Raw genomic sequence first — 22916 nt, 5'->3', positions numbered from 1 at the left:
TCCATTGTCTCGGTGCTGCTGTGAACTAGGCTCAGTTTGGATCCGGGTTCAGCTGGTACTTTTTTTCTAATCCTGTCATCATTGCTAATGCTGGGGCAAGAGAAGCAAGGCAGCAATTACAGCATCAGATTGCTGCGTAACACCTACTGAATGCACTCTTGCAAAGTTAGTTCAGAGCACCTGCAGAGTCCTACGAGCAGGGGGGAATGGGCACAGCTGGGCAACACAGCGTTTTTGTACAGCAATACGAGTGTATTTTCCAGGACGGAAAAGCTTGATGTTAATGATGGGATTTAAGTTGTCTCTGCACTGGAAGAAAAATTGTGTGGGTGTTTTGTTTGGTTAAAAAAAAAAAAAAAAAGCAACATCCTCAGAGGTCTTAGGTCCTGTTCCACGTCCAAGCCTGGTGGGTGCTGTTGCAGTTTACGTACGACGTGCTCAATTATTTCCTACTTTGCAAGCTTTCCGCAACTAATTGGAAAGATGTTGGACCGAACCCAATTTGGCACACTCCTGCAAGTGACTTGTCTCAATTTATACCACATTGTATTTACTTTTACGTGGTAGCTTTTTGAAAGAGGCAAGATGACTTTTTGCTTGTGTGTCAAGGAGGTCAGAGTTACTCAGCCATATAGCATTAGTGGTTAATTCAGTCATTCATCAACTCTTGGCCTGAAAAGCATTTCTTAAAGAACAAGAACTAGTGGATTGTAACACCTGATAAGCAGAGAAAGAATAGCGACTGCCCTGTGATTAGTACCACGGATGGATGGGTCTAAATTAATGCTTTAGAGACTTTTTTTTGGCCTTGTTGCAGGTGCCATGGGTTAACTTTAGTGCGAGATGCACACAAAGGCTTCCGTTGGGAGCACTTTTTGATGGGAGAAAGTGGCGCCGTGCATGTTTTTTAGGGTCCTACTTAGGGTTAGGCTCAGTGAACCTACTGGTTAGGGTTACGTTTAGGGTTGTTTGGAAAGAGAAGGTACAGAGTCCTCTCACCTGCTGCCTGACTGCAGCCATCATCGCAGGGTCCCCCTCACATCAGGTACCAGAGCAGCTGTTTGTCCTGGTCCCAGAAGCGTTTAACTCCATCACACAGGTTCCCTTACAATCACCTTCCTAAATGATTTCAGTATCTTGACAAACCGCGGCTCCTTCCCCATTAGCTGTTCCACCTGCACATCTCCGGGGCATGGAAGAATTGCCCCTAGCAGCACATTTCTGCCAGTGAAAGTGAAGCTGTGTAGCACAAGGAACAAGCTCACGTCCCTGCCGGCACCAGCCTAGAGCCACCCTCTCGCCACCCTCCACATCCCCTGGAAAACAACTAGCGGAAGAGGTGAGGGGATTCTCCGGAGTTTATTATTTAAAAAAAAAAAAAAAAAAAAAAAAACATGGATGATGTTTGGGAACAAACAATCTCTCAGATGTTTAGAGCTGTGACCTACTGCTTGGAGGAGGCCCTGAAGGCAGGAGGAGCTCTGCCAGAAATGCTGCGTGCTGCAGTCAGGCAGCTCAGAACGTCTCAGCCCACACGCAGCAAAGCCCTGGGAACCTCACTCCTTCAGGTTTCACCACGGCTGTTCCACAGCAGAACACCCCACCACTGTCCCTGCCCCTACACTCCAGCAGGAGGCTCAGGGGGCTCAGAGCGTAAAGAAACAGGTGGTGGTGTGAAATCAAAAGGAACAGTGAGAAAAGACGGGACCCAGGAGCACAGGACAGAGGAATGCATTCACACGGGTGGCTCTGAGGCTCTCCTGCAGCAGGTCCTGCCGTCGCAGGAAGCCTCCAGCCACTCACAGCAGGAGCCTGGCTGAGTCCTCGGAGCCTCTTCCTCCTCCAGAGGCCACCTATGCCCTGCAGGTGGGGGACACATGAAATGAGGAGGGTCACCGAGCTGGATCAGCCTTGGTCACCAGTCCCTGCACTGATCCCATAGCAGCTCAGTTCTTTAAAACCCTGTGCTGGGGAACCTCACGGATGCAGGTGAGGACAGGGATCACACCTCTCCCTGTGGTCAGGAGCACACGTCCTGCGCCAGGCAGTGACAGGAACAGGGCCCAGCTTTTGCTTTCCATCAGTAAATCACTTTGAGCCTGGGATTTTAGGATGCCGTAGCAAGCAGAGCAGCTACACTAACCGCTTACTACAGCAGATGGGAGGAAAAAAAAAAAAAAAAAAAGCTACTATTTCAGTCAGCTGAAGTACTGAGTTCCAGTCAGAGAGCAGCTCCCGGAACCCTCCACACACACAAGAGAAAACCCCACAACGACACCACAGCAGAGCCCCCAGTCAGCCCCAGGGCCAGAATGAAACAGATGGAAACGTCCTGTGCCCGAGTGAGGAAGACCCACGCTTCCCTCGGGCTCTCTCATCACTCATAGATCCAGCGCTCGGCTGCGTCCTCCCAGCACATCAGCTCCTCGGGGCGAAACCAGAGGGAGATCTCCTGCCGGGCACTCTCGACCGAGTCGCTGCCGTGAATCACATTCCTGTGCAGGAAGAGAAAGGGGTGAGCCAGCACCACGCAGAGGGGCTGGGGAGGGAAGCTGCAGGTGGGAAGATTTCACCCTGCCCAATTTAACTGAGCCTGCTGAGCCGGTCACGTCACACAGGGCTCCTTGCCACCCCACAGCCCTCCTCCTTCCAGCTCAGCGGCTGCTCGTGAGCTGGGTTAGGCCACGTATGTGTAGGAGCTGCCAGTTTCCAGCAGTCCTCTCTTCTGTAGTAAATTATTTATGTGCTGCAAGTGGCTGTCGGTCTGGGGTTCGCCTTGTTTTTATGTTAGCAATTGAAATTCTGCCTCCAGGTCTCCCCCTTCTTTCAGGGGGAGTAGGTCCCGTGAAGCAGGTTTGGTATCAGACACCAGGGAGCAGGAACCTGACAGGAGGGGGAGATAAAAACTTCATCGACCACGGGCCAGGCTCAGCCGCAGCCACCAGAGGTCACCACTGGTGACTCTCCAGTGATGAAAACAGGCCTGCACAACTCCTGCTTGGCTTTGGGTCCAGGCTCAGGTGCCGGGTAGAGCTCGGAGCCCTCGGTGTGCCCTGCTCCCCTGGGAGAGGACCGACAGGGCTCCTCCCTTCCTCTTCTCAGCCTGGCAGTCCTGGTTGCTGCAGCAAACACCAAGCAAACCCCTCCTAGTGCAGGCAGATGAGGCCTCAGGAAGCACTGAAGACCCAAACCCAGACTCCTCCCTTCTGGCACAGCCAGCCCGGGAGGCAGAGGTCAGCGTGTCCTGGCCGGTGTCCCTCTGCAAGCAGTCACGGGGGTGACGGCGGTGATCTGAGCACAGAATGGGAGCGTTGTACCGGCGTGCACCAAAACACCCAGGGAACAAGAAGCCAGACTCACCTCCCAACATCGATGCAGAAGTCTCCTCGGATGGTGCCGGGCAGGGATTCAGCTGGGTTAGTCTCCCCGATCATCATCCGAGCCATCTTGACCACATCCAGGCCCTGCCAGACCTACGTGACAACAAACACCGTCAGCGTGCGCAGCTCCCCCGGCAGCTCCAACCACCCGCTCCCAAAACGTGCCGTCTGATCCCCGGGGGGACGGCCCACGGGGGGTCTCTCAGTGAGCAGCTTTCCCAGATCGCTTCTTGAAGACCACCAGCGTTGCCTGCGGGTTCAGCTCGCCGCAGAGAACATCCCGTCAGGATCTGCAAGGCTCCCTGAGGCCCTTTGAAGGCAGAGCCCTTCTCGATCCTGGCAGAGCCAACGCTGCCTGCTCCTTCTGCCACCACGCTCAGGAAGAATCCGGCCAGCACTCACCATGGCGACCACGGGCCCCGAGCTCATGTACTTCACCAGCCGCCCGTAGAAGGGCCGGTCCCGCAGGGCGATGTAGTGCTCCTTCAGCAGCTCCTCCGAGGCCTGGGCACGGGGAGCCGGCGGTCAGCGCCCGGGCCGAGGCAGAGCCCGGTGTGCCCAGGGGCACGCCGCGGGGCACCGGGACCGCGCTCACCTGCAGCAGCTTCAGCCCCAGCAGCCTGAAGCCCTTCCTCTCGAACCGCCGGATGATCTCCCCGACCAGCTGCCGCTGCACGCCGTCCGGCTTGATGGCCACGAAGGTGCGCTCCGAGGCACCGGGACGGGCTGCGGGTGGCCGGGGCGTCAGGTGCCACCGGGACCGGCACCGGGACCGGGACCCGGCCTCTTCCCCTCCCCTCGCCATCCCCTTCCCCTCCCCTCACCCTTCCCTTCCCCACCCTCTTCCCTTTCCCCTCCCCTCGCTCTCCTCATCCCCGCGGCCCCGGTCCCGGTCCCGGTCCCGGCCCCCGCCCCGGCCCCGGCCCCGGCCCCGGCCCCGGCCCCGGCCCCGGCCCCGGCCCCGGCCCCGGCCCGCACCGCAGTGCAGGACGCTGGCGAACACGGCCAGCACCAGGCAGATCATGGCGGCGGCGCCGCTCTCCCCGGAGCCGCTGCCGGTCCCGGTCCCGCCCCGCCCCGGCCGTGTCCCCGCCGCTCCCCTTCCCCTCGCGGAACGTTCGTGCTGCGGCTGCGGGGCGCCGCCGGGGCCCTCCGGGCGGGCAAAGCCGTGTCCCCTGCGGGAACCAGGCAGTTCGAGGTCGTGTTTCGGGGCTGGCGGTGTGGGGTTTGCCTCAAGCCCTGTGGTTCTTCACCCGACGGGGGGAGTCCCCCTGTGCTCGGCAGTCCTGCGGTGCTGGTCGTTGGGCTGCACGAGGTGTCCTGGTGGGATGAGTGCTGCCAGGTGGGGGGATCCAGGCGGTGCAGGGGGCGTGGGGGAGGCTGCGCTGCTCCCCGTGCTCCCCGAGGGCATTTCCGTGGCCTCTCTGCTGGGGGAAAGGCCGCTCTCTCCATGGGAGCGGGGTCAGCCCAGGGAGGCAGGCTGGCGGTGTAACAGAATCACAGAACCATCTAGGTTGGAAGAGACCTCCAAGATCACCGAGTCCAGCCTCTGACCTAACCCTAACAAGTCCTCCACTAAACCATATCCCTAAGCTCTACATCTAAACGTCTTTTAAAGACCTCCAGGGATGGGGACTCAACCACTTCCCTGGGCAGCCTATTCCAGTGACTAACGACCCGTTCAGTAAAGAAGTTCTTCCTAATATCCAACCTAAACCTCCCCTGGCACAACTTTAGCCCATTCCCCCTCGTCCTGTCACCAGGCACATGGGAGAACAGACCGACCCCCATCTCGCTACAGCCTCCTTTAACACTGCCATGGCACCTACACAGCACCTGCTGCCTCCCCAGTGCTGGTGGGTCCCAGATCCACAGGCTGGGGCTTCGCTGCCTCGTGGGGCTCGGTGGGAGCACCAGGGACAGCTCTGGGCCCTCCTGCTGGGGAGAGGCTGGGTGGGTGCTGGGGAGGATTGGGATCAACCCCAGAGAGCGACTTGGGGATGCTTAGCTGCAACATTCTGCCTTTTAAATATGGACGTGGGAGATGGGGACTATTGATGGTTTGGGGGTTGTTGGTTTTTTTTGGCACTGTTAACCTCCAAACAGCATGTTATTAACCCTTCCCTTGCACTCTTAGAATCAGTTGTGCTGTTGTCTTGAAACATCTCAAATTCAGTCTAGGGCAGGCATCTGTCCAAGAAAACAGTGCAAGCAATTAGTTTGGTGAGGTCACAGGCGGCTGTAAGGAAGGCAGGCAATGGATGGTGCCGACTCAGGTTAGCCACATTCGACACTCCTCATAGAGCTGGTAATTAGGAGCACGTTCTCCATGCTCGTTAAGTATCTCTTTTCCTCATGTCAGGGTTGTTGATTGTTCTTACCTTCTCCACAGGTCTCAAAGATCCTGGCTCAGACATTGGGATCAAGGCTTTAAGTTCCTCGGACTGTAAATATTCTTTTGAGCCTCAGGCAATTCCCTGCAGCATAACCTGGAGGAGAAGCATGCCAAGCACTCCGTCTGCTCCGGTGAGTCTCTCCCGTCTTCTTGGCAGTAAATGCAATCTGGCAACAGATGTGCTGTGGGGAAAAGGCTTTGACTTGGCTTTCTAGGCTGGATGCTGGCATCGTCAGCCTCAGAAATGCTGATCGCTGGTGATCACAGTTAGCTCGGGGAGCGGAGATGGGACTGATTCTCATTCAGGTCATTCCAAAGCCGATGGCTTTTCAGCATCTACACCTGATTGTTTCAGGCAGGTCTGGGGAATCTGTAGCAAGCAAGAATGAGTCCTCTACAAGTCATTCATACGGAGGTTTATTTAGGAGGGCAGCAGCTTTTCCAGAGCAGATGCTGTGCATGGCATGCTGCCACAGGCAGCAGCTGCGCGGCTGGAAAAGGCTGGGCAAATTTGCTGCAGGGCCCCCAGTTTAGAAAGCCTTGTGACTGTTTCCTGAATCCTGCTCGCTGGGAACCTGAAAGCTGGCAGGTGCCTTCTGGCACCAATTACGGTGCCCGTTTCAGCTCGGTTTTGGCAGGTACCGTGTAAAACAATATCCACGTGGCAGCAGAGGCAGAGGTGGGCTGTTCTTGTCCTCACCCCCACTACAAGAAATTCAGGCAGAGGCAGAACTGTATTTTGGCTGTTTGTTGCTGGTTGTCTCCACCTTTAAGTCAGGTTGGGAGGTGGCAAACGTGGGCGCGTTATGTCTGGCCTCTTCCTCTTTGTCAGCAGCCTGAGGCATGAGCACGCAGCACGTGTCCGTGAGCTGTGTGTCCTGCTTACAGGTGTAACCGGGAGCAGGGCAGGCAGCAGGCACGGAGCCCTGCAAAGCAACGTCCCGGATCCCAGCCTGGCCCTGGAGCTGTCCATGACTCAGCGGGAAGAACTGGAGGTAAAACTCATGCTCTTGACGTTTTGTGTTACTCGTGGTTGAACTGTACGGAAAAGGCTCCCACTGGGGTGCCCTTCTGTGTAATGAATGCTTTGGCAGGGGGAGGTGGTGGCTGGCTTGGATCATCCACGTGCATCCTCAGAGCCCATCGTTCCTGAGCTCCTGGTTCAGACCTGACCCAGCCTCCCCTCCCCAGTCCCACCAACAGCTGCCAGGTTCGCTGGGGGTTCTCACTCAGGTCTCTGCCTTGCAAAACTTGTGTCCCACAGCAGAGCAGAAGCGCTCCTTGTGATGCCACAGCAGTCACAAACTAGGTCAGATAGGATCTAACTCCTGCTGGATATCCCTTGAGCTAAAATCCCGCCCTGCCTGAGTATGCCCCAAAAGGGGCCATGACCCGCTGGCTTACTGAAAGCTAAGAAGGATGAGCAGGCTTTGCTGTGCTGTGTAAACAGCTCACGCACTCAGCCCTGCCTCCCTCCCCTTCCAGCCCTGCTGAGGGACGTGATGCTACCCTGTGCTTCCCTTGCTTCTGCCTCGGGGTCCCTTGGGTGGCCAGGGCCATGCCAGCACTGCTGGCTGGAGTTTCAGTGTGCATTTGGAGGAGGCTGAGGGCCTCAGGTTGTCCTGGCCCACCTGAGCCTGTCTTTTTCCCATTGCTTGGTCTTACGGTGTCACTTCTCCTCCAGGTGCTGGTGGTGCTCCAGCTGTGGGGTAACATTGATGTACGCTTCCTAGACACGTGGAAGGCAAACACATTTCTGCACTGAGGAAGGCGATAGCAAAATGCCCGTACAAGTGAGTCGTGTCGCTGGATTTGGTCGAGTCCCAGGCCCGGAGCTTTGGAAGATGTCAGCAGAAGCTACAGAAACACTCACCTGTGACTGGCAGTGTGTCCTGGTCAGGGTAAGGGTTTGGACTAGATCATTTTCTGTCCTCTGTGCTGATGAAAATCACTCAGCTCTCACAGCAAATGTAGTTGTGATTCAGCATTAAGAATGGAGGGAAAAGGAGAGCCTCAGGAAAACCTTTTCACCCAAGTGTTCTGGAGCTTTTCAGGGAAGGAAGGAAATGGTGAGGAATAAATATTAGTCCTGAACAGAGGGAGGGGTTAGAAGGAAGCCAGCTGCCTAATGCTAGGGGATGGCTGCAGCACTGGGGATCTGCAGGCGTGTTCTCAGCACACGCTGTCCCCTGGTCTGGCTCTCAGCAGTCCGTTTTTCTGCAGGAGGCAGCAGGCGATGCGCGAGTTGCCTGTCTTCACTGCGGGGACCTCAGGCAGCAGGGTGCGAGTGGAGAAGGATGGCACGGGCCTGTGGCAGGTGGGGAAGAGACAAATCCAGCAGTTTTATAGGGTCAGCCCTGCAACGGCAGCAGTGGTAGCAGAAGCATATCCCTCCCCAAGCCTCCTGGTACAGGTAAGCCCTCAGCCCCCTTGGTGTCCTGTTAAAGATTGCTGCGTGGAAGATGATGGTAGGGAGGGGTGCCACACGTTTCCTGGCTTAAAGGTCTTTGTGGATGGAGCAAGCAAGTCCTGAGTCAGCTCTCCAGAAAAGAGAGAATTGTGTCCAGAAAGGTGTTCGACTTAAGCCATAGTTTTGCTTCAGCGGTAGCTGAAACAAAAGCTATGTGTTAGCTGCTCGTTAGCCCTTCCAGGCCTCTTTCTGCCTTCACCTTGCCTAGAAGGACCAGCTTCACGCATCTTTGTGTTTTTGCTTGGCTATCTATCTGGCTGCATATCCCAGCCAGTGCAGCTGAGGGTCTGCTGTATAAGTCCCATTGCCCTTGCCCAGCATGGTCTGTCCGTCGGCTTTTCTTGCTTTTATTTGAAATGGGCGATGTCGCAGGTGGCTGCTGTTAGTTGGACAGCTCCAAACCCCTCCCTAGCAGAACACGTGTGTTGCCCCTAAGGACCACAAGACATCTGAGCTGTCACCAGCAGCGTACCCACACTTCCCTTGCTCTTCTGTTCATCTGATTCTTCAGGGAGCTGATTTAGCTCTCCAAATTCTCCCTCTCCCTACCGCCCTTAGCTTTCTACTGGTTTGTGAGATACTTGTCAGTGAGGTGCTGGGGGAGCAGGATTAGACAAGGATGTTGTGTGACCCTTCCAACAGCAACTTAGCCAATTTATAAAGACATTTCTTTTGTCAACGCGTGCTTGTTTCCATTTTGTGTGAGCATTAATCACTTAAGCTCTTTCCATTAGATCAGGAACTGTGGCAGAACTTATTTTTTTTAAGTCTCACATAGTCAAATATCCTCTTCTACTTTCCTTCCCAGAGCTTTGATCTCTGTCCCCAGCATACCCTCTTCAGAAGTGGCTTTACAGCAATCTCACTGTACACCGGGGGGCACCACACAACTCTGTGCACGAGGCCTGTTTGCAGGTCTTGATTCTTCTGAGTTTTATCCCCAGACCCTTGGCTGAACGCTCAGTCGGGGATCCTCAGTGCAGTGACGGGACTGAGCCTGGAGGTGGGTGGTTGGAGTATTCTCTTAGAACATCCTCGTTAACTGCTTCCCTCTCTTGCGCACTTGAAGGCCTACAACAAAGAGTGCAGCAGAGATGATGCGAGACTACTTCAGCTGAGTGACATCCCAGTGAAATCGGACGTCGGTGGGCAGGACCGCCGCGTTGGGCCAGACTTATCCCGCCACGTCTACCTCTTGATGGTATCCACCGACCCAGACCTTGTCCTGGACCTGACGGCGTAGTGGGGCCGTGCGCTGCCTTGGTCAGCCCCGTCCTTTTTATCTGCCAACACTCAGCGGTCGCGAAGCTGCTGCTGGCATGGCCGTGCAGCTGGGAGCCCAGCCAGTGGAAGCAGCTGATTCTGTTTCAGAACAGAGACTTGCACATCAGTAAATGTCTTGTTACAAAGGCTTTCTTCAGTCTCTTGGCTCTCCTTTCCTCTTTTAGCTGCCCTAGCTTCAATATCCCTCTGGCTGGAAAGCAGGCTGACTCCTTAGAGAGTAGCGGCATGTTTGGAGCAGGAGCTGGGTATGGAAGTGGTGGTGAGCTGTCCCCGAGCAGCGCAGGGTCAGCTCCTCTGCTGAGACAGCCATGCGGTAAGTCTGACCCATGCTGCCCATCAGGTGTGGTGCTGAACAAGCTAAATATTTTGTGCACTGTCTCCTGACTTTTAATGCCCTGCTCCCTTCTGGTTCTTTGGCAAGGCCGGACCTGTTACTCTAGGCCCTTCTTGCGGCTTCCCCAGGCAGGTGGATCCTGCTGGACTTGCTTTTAGGAAAATGTTCACCAGCCATCAGAGCCAGCTGGCCAGAGAGGAACCACATCCTAGGGTAACACGGAGCTTGAAGCGGGGCAGGGAAATTTGTTGGCTGAGCTCCCAACATAAGGAAATACCACATAAGCTCCAGAAAACTCCACACAAACTGGTGGGCTACGATGGGATTCTCTTTTCCCAAAGCAAAAATTCTGCTTCTCACTCAGAAATAGCTGCAGCTGCGATGGGGGACCCCATACTGAGGTTTTGGTAATGCTGACTGGGGCCTTCCATGGTGACACGGAACCCCCCCGAGCTTCTTCCCGTGAAGCACAGCTTTGCCAGCTCAAACCAACAGCAACCGGTGCTGTGAAAGTGGGAGGGCACCCTCAGAATAAAGTTCCTCCTTGCCAGTGATTCTTCTGTCTCCATCTGCTAAGGCTTGAATTAGTTCCTGTGAGGAGAAATCCAGCAAGGCTGTTTTTTCTGGCTGGAGCACGACTACAGATGGATTGACAGAGAGCCTGTCCTACTTAATTACAGCTCTCGTTCAAAGCCCGTAACCAGAGACGCCGGAGCCATCTTTGTTTAAAGATTCATGATGCGGGAAGGAAAGGCACGGTCGTGGGGAATAAATGCAGGTGGAGCAAAAGGCTTTGCACGAGGCTTTTGCAGGTCTACAATGACCAGGAGAAAAGGCAGCAGGTGGCTACTTGTGTTCACAGCAGCAACGCTGGGAGGAAACCTGCAGAGCGTGCAAGTTGAAAGCCTTTTCTCATTGCATTTACTTCAACCTTCTTCCACTTTCCAATAACCTTTGCACTTGGCTGATGCCGCCAGCTTAGCCCTAAATCGTCCGTAAATGCTCTACTCACCGGAAGAGAGGGCAAAGGGCACTGAGAAGCACCTCAGACAGCACTGCGTGCTCACCTAAGGACCCGCAGAACTGCGATCACGCTGGCTTCCAGCACCGCAGGAGCGGCAGGCTGCGTGCGACCAGACGGCTGCGGGGCTGCGCTCCTCCCTGTCCCGGCGGTGCCTGCCCTCGCCTCTCAGCAGCTGCCTCAGCTTTGTGGGGTGCAGCAGGAGGCAGCTGACCTGCCGAACGCGGCTGTGCGACGGGCCTCCAGCTGCAGCACCACCGCGATGGGTGCCTGGAGCCCGGCTGTCCTGACAGCGCGACAGAAGCCTGGCAAGAACCACTCGAGTACCTGACCCCTCGCCACACCGCTTGCTCCCAGCCAGTGCTCGTGGCCTAATCTGCCAGGAGCAGCTAAAGCGCCTTTCCCTCCTCTTTCCTGTCTCAAATCTTAAGAACAGCTGAAATGCAAAAAGAAAGCAGGAAGGCTCTGCTGCGTGCCACTTGCTGGCAGCGGTACCAGGCCACTACTGGATTATTCTGTTCCAGGCTCCGATCCAGCATTTCTCCCCAGCACGTAGAAGGGGCCTGCCGCAGGCAGCACGCAGGTCCTGGTCAGCGCCTGTCCTGCACACACAAGCTGCTCTGATTTTCAGGCTCTGGGGTGGGCATTCGGGGTTGTTTGTCTGGCCGTAATCTGTCAGAACACACTTCTTACAAAACGCTGCAGCCCTCCCTTCCTGTTTGCAGCCACAGGCGTCAGCATGGCTCTGCTGGGGCTCCATCGAGGCCAGGCTGTGGTTGTCCAGTGAGAAGTGCAAGAACCCTCAACAGGGCAGAGGCAGGGTAATCTCCACTTCCTTCACCTCGTCTAGACCTCACAAACAAATGTTGCATTTAAAATATCCCCTCCGGGCTATTGGCTTTGCTAGCGTGGCTATTTTTGTCAACCACATTCAGAATCGTGCCTTTAAGGGCCGTAAGAGGAATGAAAGGCAGTTTATACTTTTTTTATTACAGTTTAATACAGTCTTTGATACAGAAGCAGCAGTAGCCAACATGCAAAGCAATTAAAGTCATGGGGGGGGAGGGGGGGCTCAAGAATGATCACTAACAGCTCAACTCTTTTAAGTAATTGCTCTTTCACAAGTGGCGTAGCATCATCCCTAGGAGCCCGTTTCCCTAAGTGCTGCCGTTCGATCATGCCCCACAGTGTGATGAACTCATGGCGGATACCAAACCAACACACAACAGTTAGGAGGAGGGGGACTGGTCTTTGATTTCGTCTTTTGATGAATCAAGTCAGTTATTTGACTAGAGTTTGCTAGAAGTACGCTTTGAGACCGGGAGGCCACCTTCAATCTCATCTCTGCTGACAGCCCGCGGCGAGGAGGCTTTCTGCAGGAAGAGGTGATGGCTTTGATGCCGAGCCAGGGGATTAACCTCAGGTACTTGGCTGCAGCTTACCCGTTCCGCAGAGCTGAGACCTCTTAGTCAGCAGGTATTTTCAACGCAAGTGATGGATGTTTAGGCTAAAGATTTCAACCGGAGTAAGAGAAATCTTCACAGACAAGTAGAAACGGATGTCCCCGTGAAGAAAGAGGTGCGTCAGGCCTGGCCTGCCCTTGCAGGCGGCGGAACAAAACGCCACCCGACTCCCTCAAAGCAGTTCGTCTGAAGAGACATTATGTCCTCCTGCACCTCTTCCTTTGGCAGGCCTCTGCATCCGAGCCACAGGAGCTATCTGAGTCGCTTCCTGACGATGAGGAGGAAGGCTTTGATGTGCTATAGTTCATGCTTAAGACCCACCCCAGTTTGTTGTGTAGCACTTGCTTGAGTCCTGGTGGCAACGGCAGCACCTCCAGCGTGTCCACATAGTTGGGCAGGAGCTGGCGCAGGCGGTAACAGCAGAGGTACTGGAGAGATGTGCAGCTGGCGCAGGAGCGGATCACCTTCATGCTGCTCTTGGCTGCCGTCGAGCACACCATGGGGTAAAACTTCTTGTTCTGCAGCTTCGTAGCTGCAACCCCTGCAGGGGACAGCGTCAGGGAGGTTTCACGTTAGTTTTGCCTAACTTTGCCGGTATTTTCCCTTGCAGCCCAGCTGCAGCCAAACTGAGTTCAGCTAAAGCTGCAGCGCTGCCCCATTCTCCTCTTGCACCTGAAGGCCACCACGTCTGCCCTTGCTCTTACCTATGCACTTGCGGTTTTTGAAGAACGTGAGTGTCCCATGCCACGTGTCCAAATGCACCCCGATGATAGAGCCCTGGCCAAACCTCGAGGAGAAGTTTGTCTTGTCACCCTTGTGATGCAGCAGTCCTTAAAACAACACACCTTGCATTCAATAGGAAGTCTGCGCTCCACAAATCCACCCCAATTCTCACATGCTTCACTGCAAGTTCCCTCTGGTACAGCCTGTCAGAGCCTACAAAAGCCCTCCGTCCCCTAAGCACCCACCGACCGCCCTCCTCCTCGGGGCGCGTGATGGCAAGAGGGAAGCTGAGGTTCTGGGCAGCAACGCTGAAACCCCGAATCAGTGATATTCAACCTGCAGCCCAGAGGCCCTGGAAATTCACACGCTGGTTCTAAGGGGCCTGCAAAGCGCAGGTCCAGTTTGCTGCTCCAAGAGCTGAGAGCAGGAAGCAGTCTGTCCTACGCCATGGGATGCTTAGGCAAGCCCCACAGGCGTGTAGTGGCACTGGGGAAGTGAACAGGCAGCAGCTCTCATTATGGTTAACTGCGTGATTCACAGGCTAGGTGGCCTTTTGGGCTGCAATCCCATTCGGGCCATTGAATTCCTAAACCTGCTGCTGGCTTTCCGGCTGCCCTGCCCGTGTCACCTGTGTAGGAGAGTCCCCAGCTGTCCTCGTCCTTGCCCAGCAGGCTGCAGAAGGTGTGGCGGTACTTGTCCAAGTTCACATCCGATGTCCCAATTCCCACCATCTGGGAGGAAGAACACAGGGTTACTGTCTGCAGGGGCACCTGGTCTCCCCTCCTTTGCTTGGCCCAGCCCCACAGGTTGGAAATCTGGGTGAAGCCAAGCCGGGGCTGTCAGATCTCCCCTGAAGGGTTTGGCTGGCCCTGGGTTCAGCGCTCGGGGGCCGGCGCGTGAGGTGCTGCCTGAGGAGGGCAGGGGGAGCTAACGGGGCTGTGGCCCTGCATTAATGGTGGGGAGCGAGGTCGGGCCCTGGTCACAAGCCACACGAGCGGTGGTCACAGCAGGGCACCCATCGCAGCCCCGCGGGAGGCAAGTTCCAGTCCTGGGGGCAGGAAGTGACTCAGCAGCGCACGCCCCAGTGCTCGGCAGAGCCCTGCTGCTAACCACAGCCCGCCCGGACGCTGCCCTGCGCTGATGCCTGACCTTAGTCTTCTCTGAGTTTATCAGTGGTGATCTACCAGGAGCGTGAAAGGGAAGCGAGAAAATCAGGTTCTGGTCCTAATTACCGTGGTCTCACCTAAAACCACTAACCCTCCCACCCTCAATTTCCTTACTGCCCAGGTGAACTGCTGGAGGAAGCCTGCTGACCTGGTCAGGGAACACCGGGCTTTTCTGCACGCCTGTGAGCAACTTGGCTCCACGTACCATGTCCGTGCCGTACACCGGAGAGGTCATCTTGATCTCCCAGAAGTGCTGCCCGTCCGCCAGCTCCTTGTTGCCCCGGATGGCCGCGGTGCCGCAGCTGTACTCCATGTGGAAGTTCACCTTGCGGTTATCGCAGGTCAGCAGGGTGGCCGTCGACTTATTGAGGTCATCCCACACCCAGTCAAAATCTGTTCGGGAAGGACACGAGACAAGGATGGCCAAAGGCATTCAGGGAGCCACTTCCAAGCCAGAGCACAGACGGACCGTTGTTTTGAGGGCCTGTCAAGATTTACTTGTTTTAAAACCACTTAAGAGGCTAAATCCTAAGCTGTGCACATGGGAGAGTTATTTGAGGGCTGAACTGTTCTGCAGCGTCCCAGTGGGGACGGTTCAATGCTGTCTCCTGCCCGACACCGTCAGATCCTGTTCTGGCTAACACAAAGCTCCACAGACCTCCTTTCCTCCGAGGGAATCACACTCACGTCGTGTTGGCTCAAGGGGCTAGAGTCAAAGCGTGAGTCCTACAGCTCTGCTGTGCCACGGACTTCCTCGGCCAGCCCGGGCCCACCCTCTGCCTACCTTTCTGCCTGCTCTGAGAATGCCCCGCGGGGCACTGGGCGCCCTGCCAGCTGCAATGATCAGCATTAACAGGGCTGTAACCACAGGAGCTGACTTCACTGGTGACCTCGGCTGGATTTGAAAGCCTCCAGAGGTGAACCCCGACGCGTTAACAAGTTCGGCGCTCAGCTCTTGGAACGCCGCGGGATGCACGCGCCCGTAATCTTCCTAAAGACTACGTGGCCTTGAGATGTAAACAAAGGAGCACCGGGTGCTGGAACAGAGATAAGGGCCTCGTGGAAAAGTAAAGATCCATGCAGAGGCGCAGTCCGTGCCCCCAGGCCAGGACTGCACCCACCTCGAACCCCAAAGGACTCCAGCGGGTGGTTTGGGCCCCCCTCCCTTACACTCATCCTCCTCGCCGCACTGGCAGTCCTTGACGCGGTGCAGGGCGTGCAGGCTGGAGCAGTAGGGAGCCTCGCTCTGGTTCTCGCAGTTGCAGTAGGACTCTCCCGTCACGGGGATGGCGCTCGGGATGGAGGGCGAGAGGGAGGAAAACTCTGGCTCCGAATCCGAGTCGCTGTGCTGCGGGGACAGGCAGAGGAACGTCACTGCCCGGCGCCCCCGGGTCGGAGCGCTGGGCTCGCAGCCCGCGGCTGCTCTCCCTGCAGCCAGGCTGCTCGGGGAGGTCTCGCACGCTGCCGAGCTGCGTGGGGACGTCCCCGGGCTCGTGGCAGCACGGCTGCATCGTGCCCCCGCCTGGCCCCCCAGGAGGGAGGCAAAGGGCTGAGGCACCCTGCTCACACTGCTTCGGGACCTGCTGCTTTGTGCCTCCGCAGCTTCCAGGGGTGGGCAGGCGAGCAACAGTCCAAACACATTTTGAAGCGAATCGTGCTAAAGCTTTTCAGCGTGCAGGTTACAGGCAGCTGCAGATGGCAGCCAAGGAACCCCACAAAAAGAGCAGACGCGTAACGCACGGCTGTGCCTCTCCACAGGGCTCTGCACCTGCGCTGCCAAACCAGGGAAGAGCCACGCTGCTGGGAACTGCTGCCCCGGAGAGACGAGGAGGGAAGGGGACAGGAGGCCAGGCAGGGGAGGGGGCAGAGCAGAGGAGAAGCAGTCAGGCAGTGAGGCTGCAGCTCCTCACGCCAGCGCTGCAAGGAACCTAGCGAAGGATTAAAAGGCTTTTTGTTTACTTTCACACACGAACACAAGGACTTGATTCACCGTTCCTCCGTGCCAAGAGACCCAAGCGTCCTGGCACCGGGCAACGTAAGAGCAAGAGCCCCGTCTCGCCCCGCGGGTTACAAGAGGCTTGGTGTCACCTAACGGGGTCTCTTACTGCAGATCTCAGCAAGTTCCGCTGGGCTTACGAACCTGTCAGACATCCCTGCTCGTTAGTCCTCCCTTAGCAGATGGCGATACCCACGGCGGGTTTCGGCATCAGTATTTAGAGACAACAGCCCCTTAAACTCAGGGTGTTGTAGCTGTGTAAGACAGTGGGGCTTGAAATGACTCGAGGTTAATTATCTGCTGCTCATCCCCTCCTTCTCTGGCCTGCAGATTAGAAAGCTTGATTGCTGTTTTTCACTGGCCTGTCCTGACTCTGCTATTAGAAGCCCGGCTGCAGGAACACGAAGCTGCGCTGACATTTTCTGGGAGCGCGGTGCCTGGATTTGGGCCCCGTGCTCTAGCGGCGGCCTTGTAGTGCTTTGGCCTGCCTTAGGAGCTTCACGAGCAGCTCCCTGTATTCCCACTGCTGCACAGGCTGCGTGGGGACCTGAGCTCACACGCTCCAGAACTGGAGAAAAGCGTGAAGGACTGGTAAAAAACGTGAAGGACAGCTGAGGCAAATCCACCTCACTCTGAGGCCGTGATTGCTCAGACTGAAGCAGCTCGCAGTCCCCCAGCACCAGCTGGGCAACGACCAGAAGGTAGAACAGCCGTACAGGGAGCCAGAGTGGAGAACGGATGCAGTTTAAAAGCATGTTGAGATCGCTAATTAAAATTAATATTTTAAGAATACTGTATATACCCTTTATTTCCTCACACACATGCTTTACGTGCTTTTAAGAAGTATTTAGTTTGGCAGGAATCAGTTCCCTGGCCTGACCAGCCAGAAGGCACAGAGCTGTGGCGCAGAACGGCGGGGCAGACCATGGGCAGAGCAGCGAGCGCTGCCCTGGGGACAGGCGCTGGGAGCCCCACGCTACAGCTTGGAGGCAGCAACCGCCTCCATCTCAGCAGGCTGCCGGTGTAATCCATAAAGAGTATTTCCTGATTTCGGCCTGCTGCGGTGCCAGCTGCCCGGTTACGCACCCCCGGGGCTGCAGGGGGAGAGGGAAGCTGCCCCTTGTGTGATGTGCCACGGCCCCAGCACCCTCCTACCTGCCCGTCGGAGTCGTAGCCCCAGCCTCTCGCTCCGGTGGCCAAAGCGACCGCTCGGCTGTCGGCCTCGTGGCGCACCCCGCTCAGCACGAAGTGCCAGGCCCGGCTGCTCCGCGTGCGGCGTGCCATGGCGTTCCGGGACAGGTAAGCTGCGGGGGGAACAGGGGGGGGAAGGGACAGCAGGTCAGGTGCGGCGTCTGCACCCCTCTGCCACCCACCGCCCTCTGAGGGGGGCCTCCCCCACGGACGCAGCCCCCAGGACTCCCACCTCGTCCTCCCCGCGGCGGGCAGCCCCCGCTGACAGCTCCCGGGCAGCGGGGCCGAGCCGGGAACCGCTCGGGGACCGTTCTCAGCACGGGGCTGCGGGAAGAGGCCGCTGAGGGAAGCGGAGCCCCCACCCCCCTCACGGCCCTGCCCTGCCGGCAGCGCGGCGGCCGCTCCGGGCCCTGCCCCGGCCCTAAGCCGGGCCCCCCCCCCCCCGGCCCCCTGCAGCCGCTGGGCCTCGGGGCCTGGAGCCCGGCCGGGGCCTTGGGGCTCGCTCCTGCGGCCCCGGGGCTCTGCCAGCGGGGGGCCAACGCCGCCGGGCCCCGCTCCCGCAGCGCCCCGGGCCCGGCCCCACGCAGGACCCGGACCCCCGGGACCCCCCCGGCCCCGACCTACTTTCCCCTCCCGGCACATAAACAATCCGCTCCCGGTCCCGCCCCTCCCCCGCTCTCATTGGCTCAGCCCCCCGCCTCGCCGCCTCGCGGTTGGCTCGCAGCTCCGTCGCTCACGGCGCTGGGGAAGGGGAGGTGGGAGGAGCTCGCTTGGAGCTCGGCGCTACTGGCTGAGCCCGCCCGTCAATCGCCGCGGAGGAGAGCCATTGGGTGGAAGCCGCCGTTGGGAAAGCGCGAAGCCTATTGGTCGAGTGACGGGTGAGGGGGCGGGGCGAGGCTGAAAACGCGGCTCGCCATTGGGGGAGGAGCCTGCCAGTCGGAGCAGGGCGGGGCTTGCGCGGCGGAAGGCGGAAGCGGGTGGCGCCGCGGGGCAGCGGCAGCATGGAGGAGGCGGCGGCGGGCGGTGAGCGGCGGCGGGGCCAAGGCCGGGGCCGGGGCTCCCCTTTCCCCTCCCCGGGCCTGGCGCCCGGCCCCGACTCCCAGTCCCCCGGGGCCTGGCTCCCCGCGTACCGGAGCCTGGAGGGGCCCGGTGCCCCGGTGCGGCCCGGCCCCGCGCCCCTTCTTCCTCCCGATTCCGGCCCGCCCCGGCCCGGTGTGGGGCTGCCGGTGGCACCCGGCCCCGCGCCGCCTCTCCCGGTGCTCCCCCACCCCCGGTCCCCTCACGGCCTCCCCCGTTCCCCCGCCGTTACCCTCGGTGCAGGCGCGGATGAGCTCCGCCGTGCTCCCCGTGGGCTCCATGGCGGCGGGACCTCAGCGGCTGCCGGTGGCGGAGCTGCCTCCGGTGCTCGGGGCTCTGTTCCCCGTGCCGTTGCGGTGACCGGCCCCGGCAGGAAGCGCCGAGGGGCTGAGCTCACCCCCGGCCCCCTCCCGGCCGTGACGAGGCCCCGCGGGCTCTCGTGGCTGCGCTGCCGCAGCGCTGAGGTCATCGGGGCCGGGCCCTTGCTCCCAGCCCCGCACCCCAAGGCCCGGCCCCGAGCCCGGTCCCTCTCCAAACGCGCCCCCCTGCCCCGCTCCCGCTGGGCCCCGCTCCTTCAGCACTGTGGGGACGGCACCTGCGGCCCCAAAATGCTGCTTCTGACCCCTCTGTTCCTTCTCTCCCCAGATCAAAGCAACCTGTCCGGCGTGCAGCACGTCATGCTGGTGCTCTCCGGGAAGGGCGGCGTTGGGAAGAGCACCATCACCACCGAGCTGGCCCTGTCGCTGCGGCACGCCGGCAAGAAGGTGAGCGAGTGGCTGGGCGGCGGAGCTCTGACTTCTCCTTCCTGACATCCAGCCAGGCCTGGGTTTCCTCATCCTTTCTGTACGCCTGTGTGTGGGCAGCACAAGGATGCTCTGCTAAGGGTCTGGGTCTTCTTGATCCTGAAAAGCCCGGCAGAGGTTAGCAGCGCAGCTCTTTTTGCCTTTGTCCAAGAGACTGCCAAGATCCAAGGCTTTATTTTTGTTTTTTTTCAGTGTTGTTTTCCAAACTGGGGTACTGGGAAATGATTTCCTTGTTTGTGGTGCGACACAAACCTTGTGGAATGAGGCAGGCTAGTTTTCAGCACAGCAGGGACAAAGGGGAGCTGCGCACACAAGGCAGCTTGTTCCAGGAGGACTTCTTAAACGCTACATGGAGCCACTGCCTTTTAGCTTCTGGCAGGTCCCTGCGATAAATACGTCTCCAAAGCGCCTGTAAATATCCAGGAGATGCTTCCTTGGAGGGAAGGAGACCGGGATGGCAGTCGAAACTCAAAGGAGCCCTTTGAAACTTAGCTCCAAACCTGCTGCTTTGGCTCCTGAGCTGCAGAGTCCTGTCTGCAGGCTGCTGCGAGCTGCAAAAAATCCGGGTGCTGCTTCCCCTCGGCCAGAGCAGGGCTGGGAGCCGGGGCCGTGCTCAGGCCTGTCTGAACGGCTCCGCCTCGTCGCCCGCAGGTGGGGATCCTGGACGTGGACCTGTGCGGCCCCAGCATACCGCGCATGTTCAAGGTGCAGGACAGCGACGTGCACCAGTGCGACAGCGGCTGGGTGCCGGTTTTCGTGGACCAGGAGAGGAGCATCTCGCTCATGTCCATCGGCTTCCTGCTGGAGAAGCCGGACGACGCTGTGGTGTGGAGAGGACCCAAGAAAAACGGTACGGTCAGCTCTGGCTGCTGGCAGCCACCTTCCAGAGCTCGGTGCGGTCAGCAAACCCTCTCCGAGGTGCTGCGGGCTCCTGCTCGGAGCGGGGCTCCTGTTCTGCAGGGCTGCACTCCCGGGTGAGTTCCGTCTCTCAGACGGGGCGCCCTTTATTCCTGCAGCTCTGATAAAACAGTTCGTTGCCGACGTGGCCTGGGGGGAACTGGACTTCCTCATTGTGGACACGCCGCCGGGCACCTCTGACGAGCACATCTCCACGGTGGAGGCCCTGCGGCCCTACAAGCCTCTTGGAGCAATCCTAGTCACAACGCCCCAGGTAGGGCAACCCGCTGGTGCTGAGCTGGAGCCCCCGGGCACGGCTGATGGGGGAGGTTTGCACCCCAAATAACGCTGTCACCCGTCCTCCAGCACGGCCCCTGTGTGCAGCTCCTGTAGCGAAGGGGAGAGAGCATCTCCCAGCTCCCCTCCTCGCTTGTGCCGCAAACCACGCGCGTGCCTGTTCCGGCCCCACCTCTGCAGGGACAGACACCCCTAACCTCCCCCGCTGTTCCCGCAGGCGGTGGCCGTGGGAGACGTGAGGCGAGAGCTGACCTTCTGTAAGAAGATGGGCCTGCGAGTTCTGGGCATCGTGGAGAACATGAGCGGCTTCGTCTGCCCGCACTGCTCGGTGAGCCTGGGGGGTTCCCGGGTGTTTCTGGGCATCCCACGCTGCGGTGCCTCAGGTGGGAAATCAGTGAAACGCCCCGGGGGTGATGCTGTGAACCTGGGGGACAAGAAGCTGCTGTGGGAGCCCTGCAAGAAGCCACGGGCTCTGCTGTCCTGGAAGGAGCTGGGGGAGGGCAGGGGCAAGGGCAGCGCCCTGTGGCAGGAAGGCAGAGGGGAGCTGGTGCCGCTGGGCGCGTGACTCGCTGCTGTTCCTCCTCCTGCAGGAGTGCACAAACATCTTTTCCAAAGGGGGAGGCGAGGAGCTGGCCAAGTACGCTGGAGTCCCCTTTCTAGGTGAGTGGCCCCTGGAGCAGAGCCTTTCTCCTCGGGGGTGATGTCCACGTGGTGCTGTGGGAGTGCTCGGGCAGGGACAGACTCACTGGAGCGGGCGGGCTGGGCCCCCGGGAGCCCCTGGGGCTGGTCAGAGATGAGCTGCAGTTCTTGGTTGTCTTTTCTGCCACCCACTCAGCTCGCAGTGGGCATCTGGCCCCGCGGGAGCAGAGGCGGTGATGGTCAGCAGCCAGCTCTGGCTGCTCAGATCCCGGTGTCTGAGCAGCTGGGCCTGACGCCACTCAGCCGTCCTGGAAGGTCTTGGTGCCTCCCCGTGACGTGTGGGCAGAGGACAGCGCTGGGGTCAGGGTCGGGGTAGGAGAGAGTCCCTTGTGAAGCCCTGTAGTCTGGTGGTGGCTCAGAGCCAGAGGGAGGTGAGAAGGAGCTGCTGAAGGGCTTGGTGCGGGCAGTGGCTGTCCTTTTTCCTGCTGCCCCGGAGATGCCTCTGGCAGGGCTATTTCTCCATCCTGACTCCAGGCCTTTGCTCTGGGGCGAGCAAGCAGTCACTCTCCCCTTCCCTTCTCTCGACAGGCTCCGTTCCCCTGGACCCCCAGCTTGGCCAGAGCTTGGAGGAAGGCAGAGACTTCATCCGGGAGTTTCCCCAGAGCTCTGCCTTCCCCGCCTTGGCTCACATCGCCCAGCAGGTCTTGGACAGCGCATCGCAGCGGAGCTCCTGAGGAGGGTTTGGGGCTGGGCTCTCACCTTGCCATCGGCCGCCCTTGCTGGCGGGGAAGAGAAGAGGATGCAGGAGCTGTTTAATTAACCATGAGGCTGTTTCAGGGGAGATGACGGAGGGAGGGGGGATCACAGCATCGGTGCCGCTTACGGCAACCCAAAAAGGGACGTGATCCTCCGCCTCCCCGCGTCCGAAGAGACTCAGCGTGGGTGTTTGTGCTCACGCAGGGGGTGCACAGCCTGGTTCTTGCCTTCTCCATGTGGCAGCGCTCTGCCCACCCGGTACAGCTGCTCCTCCCCTGCTCACATGCCGCCTTCCTCTGCAACCAGCTGTTGTCCAGGTACTTGTGGGGCCGTGGCCTCTTCCCACAGCATCTCACACGCTGCAGTGCTGCTGACGGTGACTGAACATCCCAGCTGGGATGGCTGCTCCCTTGCCGAGCCCGAATGGCACAAATAATCTGCGTTGTAGCTCCGCGTGCTGCTGCCTTCCGCTTTCCTTGCGTGACACGCCATGGTACTTGGCTCAGTGGCTGGCCGTTTGGTGTTGGACGCTCTGATGTGGGCCCCAGCCCAGGCAGCCTGCTCTGAAATCTCCCGTTGTTGGTACGTGAAATGCCTCTGAGGGCACGGGATGTGCTTCTCGTGAGGCGTCCTTAGGAGATCTAGAACCCTTTTGAAGCCTGCATCCTACCGTACTGGAAACAATGTCTTTTTTGGGGGGTTATCGTGACTCAGGAATATTTTTTAAAGTTCCAGACAGTAAACAGTTTCCTTAAAATTCAAGTCTGTGACTTCTGTTTTTCTACAGCTTTGGGCCTCGCCATAGCCGAGTCTTGGTGTTAAGAGCACTTCAGGTATACCTGGGTATTTCCTCCTGCGGTTCCTTGGTGGGGTTCAGCTACGACTTTCCTCCTCCATGCCAGCTGCTGGGTCTCTCCAGTTCCTTGTCTGGTTGAAAACTGGCCCCTGCAGTCCTCTGCAGCATCCTTTGCCACAGCCGTTCTCTACACCCTTGGCACACGTGGGGCTCCTCTGGCTCCTGGCT

General features: G+C 58.6%; 4 protein-coding genes across 8 annotated transcripts; 2 read left to right on the top strand and 2 right to left on the bottom strand.

Annotated features, from left to right (window-relative positions):
• Positions 1 to 1344: 1344 nt before the first annotated feature.
• Positions 1345 to 4444, bottom strand: NME3 (NME/NM23 nucleoside diphosphate kinase 3). 2 transcript variants are annotated; one of them, XM_035339542.1, is made up of 6 exons: positions 4359 to 4444; positions 3976 to 4106; positions 3783 to 3884; positions 3361 to 3473; positions 2360 to 2495; positions 1345 to 1853 (listed from the first exon to the last, which is right to left on the bottom strand). In XM_035339542.1, the coding sequence occupies exons 1-5, from the start codon at positions 4402 to 4404 to the stop codon at positions 2378 to 2380; spliced, it is 510 nt and encodes a 169-aa protein (XP_035195433.1). In that variant the 5' UTR covers positions 4405 to 4444; the 3' UTR covers positions 1345 to 1853; positions 2360 to 2377. The 2 variants fall into 2 exon arrangements, with proteins under 2 accessions (XP_035195433.1, XP_035195432.1); XM_035339541.1 differs by having other exon boundaries at positions 1345 to 2495.
• On the top strand, positions 4077 to 22654 carry NUBP2 (nucleotide binding protein 2). Of its 2 annotated transcripts, none has more exons than XM_035339536.1 (7): positions 4077 to 4081; positions 19232 to 19264; positions 19955 to 20153; positions 20320 to 20474; positions 20715 to 20825; positions 21088 to 21157; positions 21725 to 22654. In XM_035339536.1, the coding sequence occupies exons 3-7, from the start codon at positions 20000 to 20002 to the stop codon at positions 21868 to 21870; spliced, it is 636 nt and encodes a 211-aa protein (XP_035195427.1). In that variant the 5' UTR covers positions 4077 to 4081; positions 19232 to 19264; positions 19955 to 19999; the 3' UTR covers positions 21871 to 22654. The 2 variants fall into 2 exon arrangements, with proteins under 2 accessions (XP_035195427.1, XP_035195426.1); XM_035339535.1 differs by lacking the exon at positions 4077 to 4081 and adding an exon at positions 18404 to 18446 and having other exon boundaries at positions 19146 to 19264.
• On the top strand, positions 5638 to 9661 carry EME2 (essential meiotic structure-specific endonuclease subunit 2). Its single transcript, XM_035339816.1, is given in 9 exon segments — positions 5638 to 5656; positions 5773 to 5826; positions 5933 to 6032; positions 6664 to 6736; positions 6738 to 6770; positions 7460 to 7514; positions 7517 to 7568; positions 7999 to 8188; positions 9315 to 9661. Coding segments are annotated over 9 exon segments (750 nt in total). The 3' UTR covers positions 9489 to 9661.
• SPSB3 (splA/ryanodine receptor domain and SOCS box containing 3) lies at positions 11849 to 18852 on the bottom strand. 3 transcript variants are annotated; one of them, XM_035339528.1, is made up of 7 exons: positions 18733 to 18852; positions 17388 to 17536; positions 15407 to 15584; positions 14442 to 14629; positions 13699 to 13801; positions 13052 to 13177; positions 11849 to 12888 (listed from the first exon to the last, which is right to left on the bottom strand). In XM_035339528.1, exons 1-7 carry the CDS (start codon positions 18779 to 18781, stop codon positions 12545 to 12547), a joined length of 1137 nt encoding a protein of 378 aa, XP_035195419.1. In that variant the 5' UTR covers positions 18782 to 18852; the 3' UTR covers positions 11849 to 12544. The 3 variants fall into 3 exon arrangements, with proteins under 3 accessions (XP_035195419.1, XP_035195418.1, XP_035195420.1); XM_035339527.1 differs by lacking the exon at positions 18733 to 18852 and adding an exon at positions 18048 to 18180; XM_035339529.1 differs by lacking the exon at positions 18733 to 18852 and adding an exon at positions 17672 to 17693 and having other exon boundaries at positions 17388 to 17538.
• Positions 22655 to 22916: the final 262 nt, after the last annotated feature.

This window comes from Oxyura jamaicensis, chromosome 14 (assembly GCF_011077185.1).
Source record: "Oxyura jamaicensis isolate SHBP4307 breed ruddy duck chromosome 14, BPBGC_Ojam_1.0, whole genome shotgun sequence".
Classification (NCBI taxonomy): Eukaryota; Metazoa; Chordata; class Aves; order Anseriformes; family Anatidae; genus Oxyura; species Oxyura jamaicensis.
This window is presented reverse-complemented; position numbering and strand designations above follow the sequence as displayed.

Excerpts from the sequence above, each read along its gene's own strand:
- NME3 (XM_035339541.1), bottom strand. The coding sequence starts at position 4,404 with ATGATCTGCCTGGTGCTGGCCGTGTTCGCCAGCGTCCTGCACTGCG. Across the intron at positions 3,885-3,975 it reads TGGGGCTGAAGCTGCTGCAG|GCCTCGGAGGAGCTGCTGAA; the intron begins GTGAGCGCGGTC and ends CCCCGTGCCCAG. Across the intron at positions 3,474-3,782 it reads CGGGGCCCGTGGTCGCCATG|GTCTGGCAGGGCCTGGATGT; the intron begins GTGAGTGCTGGC and ends GTTGTCACGTAG.
- SPSB3 (XM_035339527.1), bottom strand. The coding sequence starts at position 18,105 with ATGAGAGCGGGGGAGGGGCGGGACCGGGAGCGGATTGTTTATGTGCCG. Across the intron at positions 17,537-18,047 it reads TTATGTGCCGGGAGGGGAAA|CTTACCTGTCCCGGAACGCC; the intron begins GTAGGTCGGGGC and ends TTCCCCCCGCAG. Across the intron at positions 13,802-14,441 it reads CGGTGTACGGCACGGACATG|ATGGTGGGAATTGGGACATC; the intron begins GTACGTGGAGCC and ends TCTTCCTCCCAG.
- NUBP2 (XM_035339535.1), top strand. The coding sequence starts at position 18,425 with ATGGAGGAGGCGGCGGCGGGCG. Across the intron at positions 19,265-19,954 it reads TGCGGCACGCCGGCAAGAAG|GTGGGGATCCTGGACGTGGA; the intron begins GTGAGCGAGTGG and ends CGTCGCCCGCAG. Across the intron at positions 20,826-21,087 it reads TCGTCTGCCCGCACTGCTCG|GAGTGCACAAACATCTTTTC; the intron begins GTGAGCCTGGGG and ends CTCCTCCTGCAG.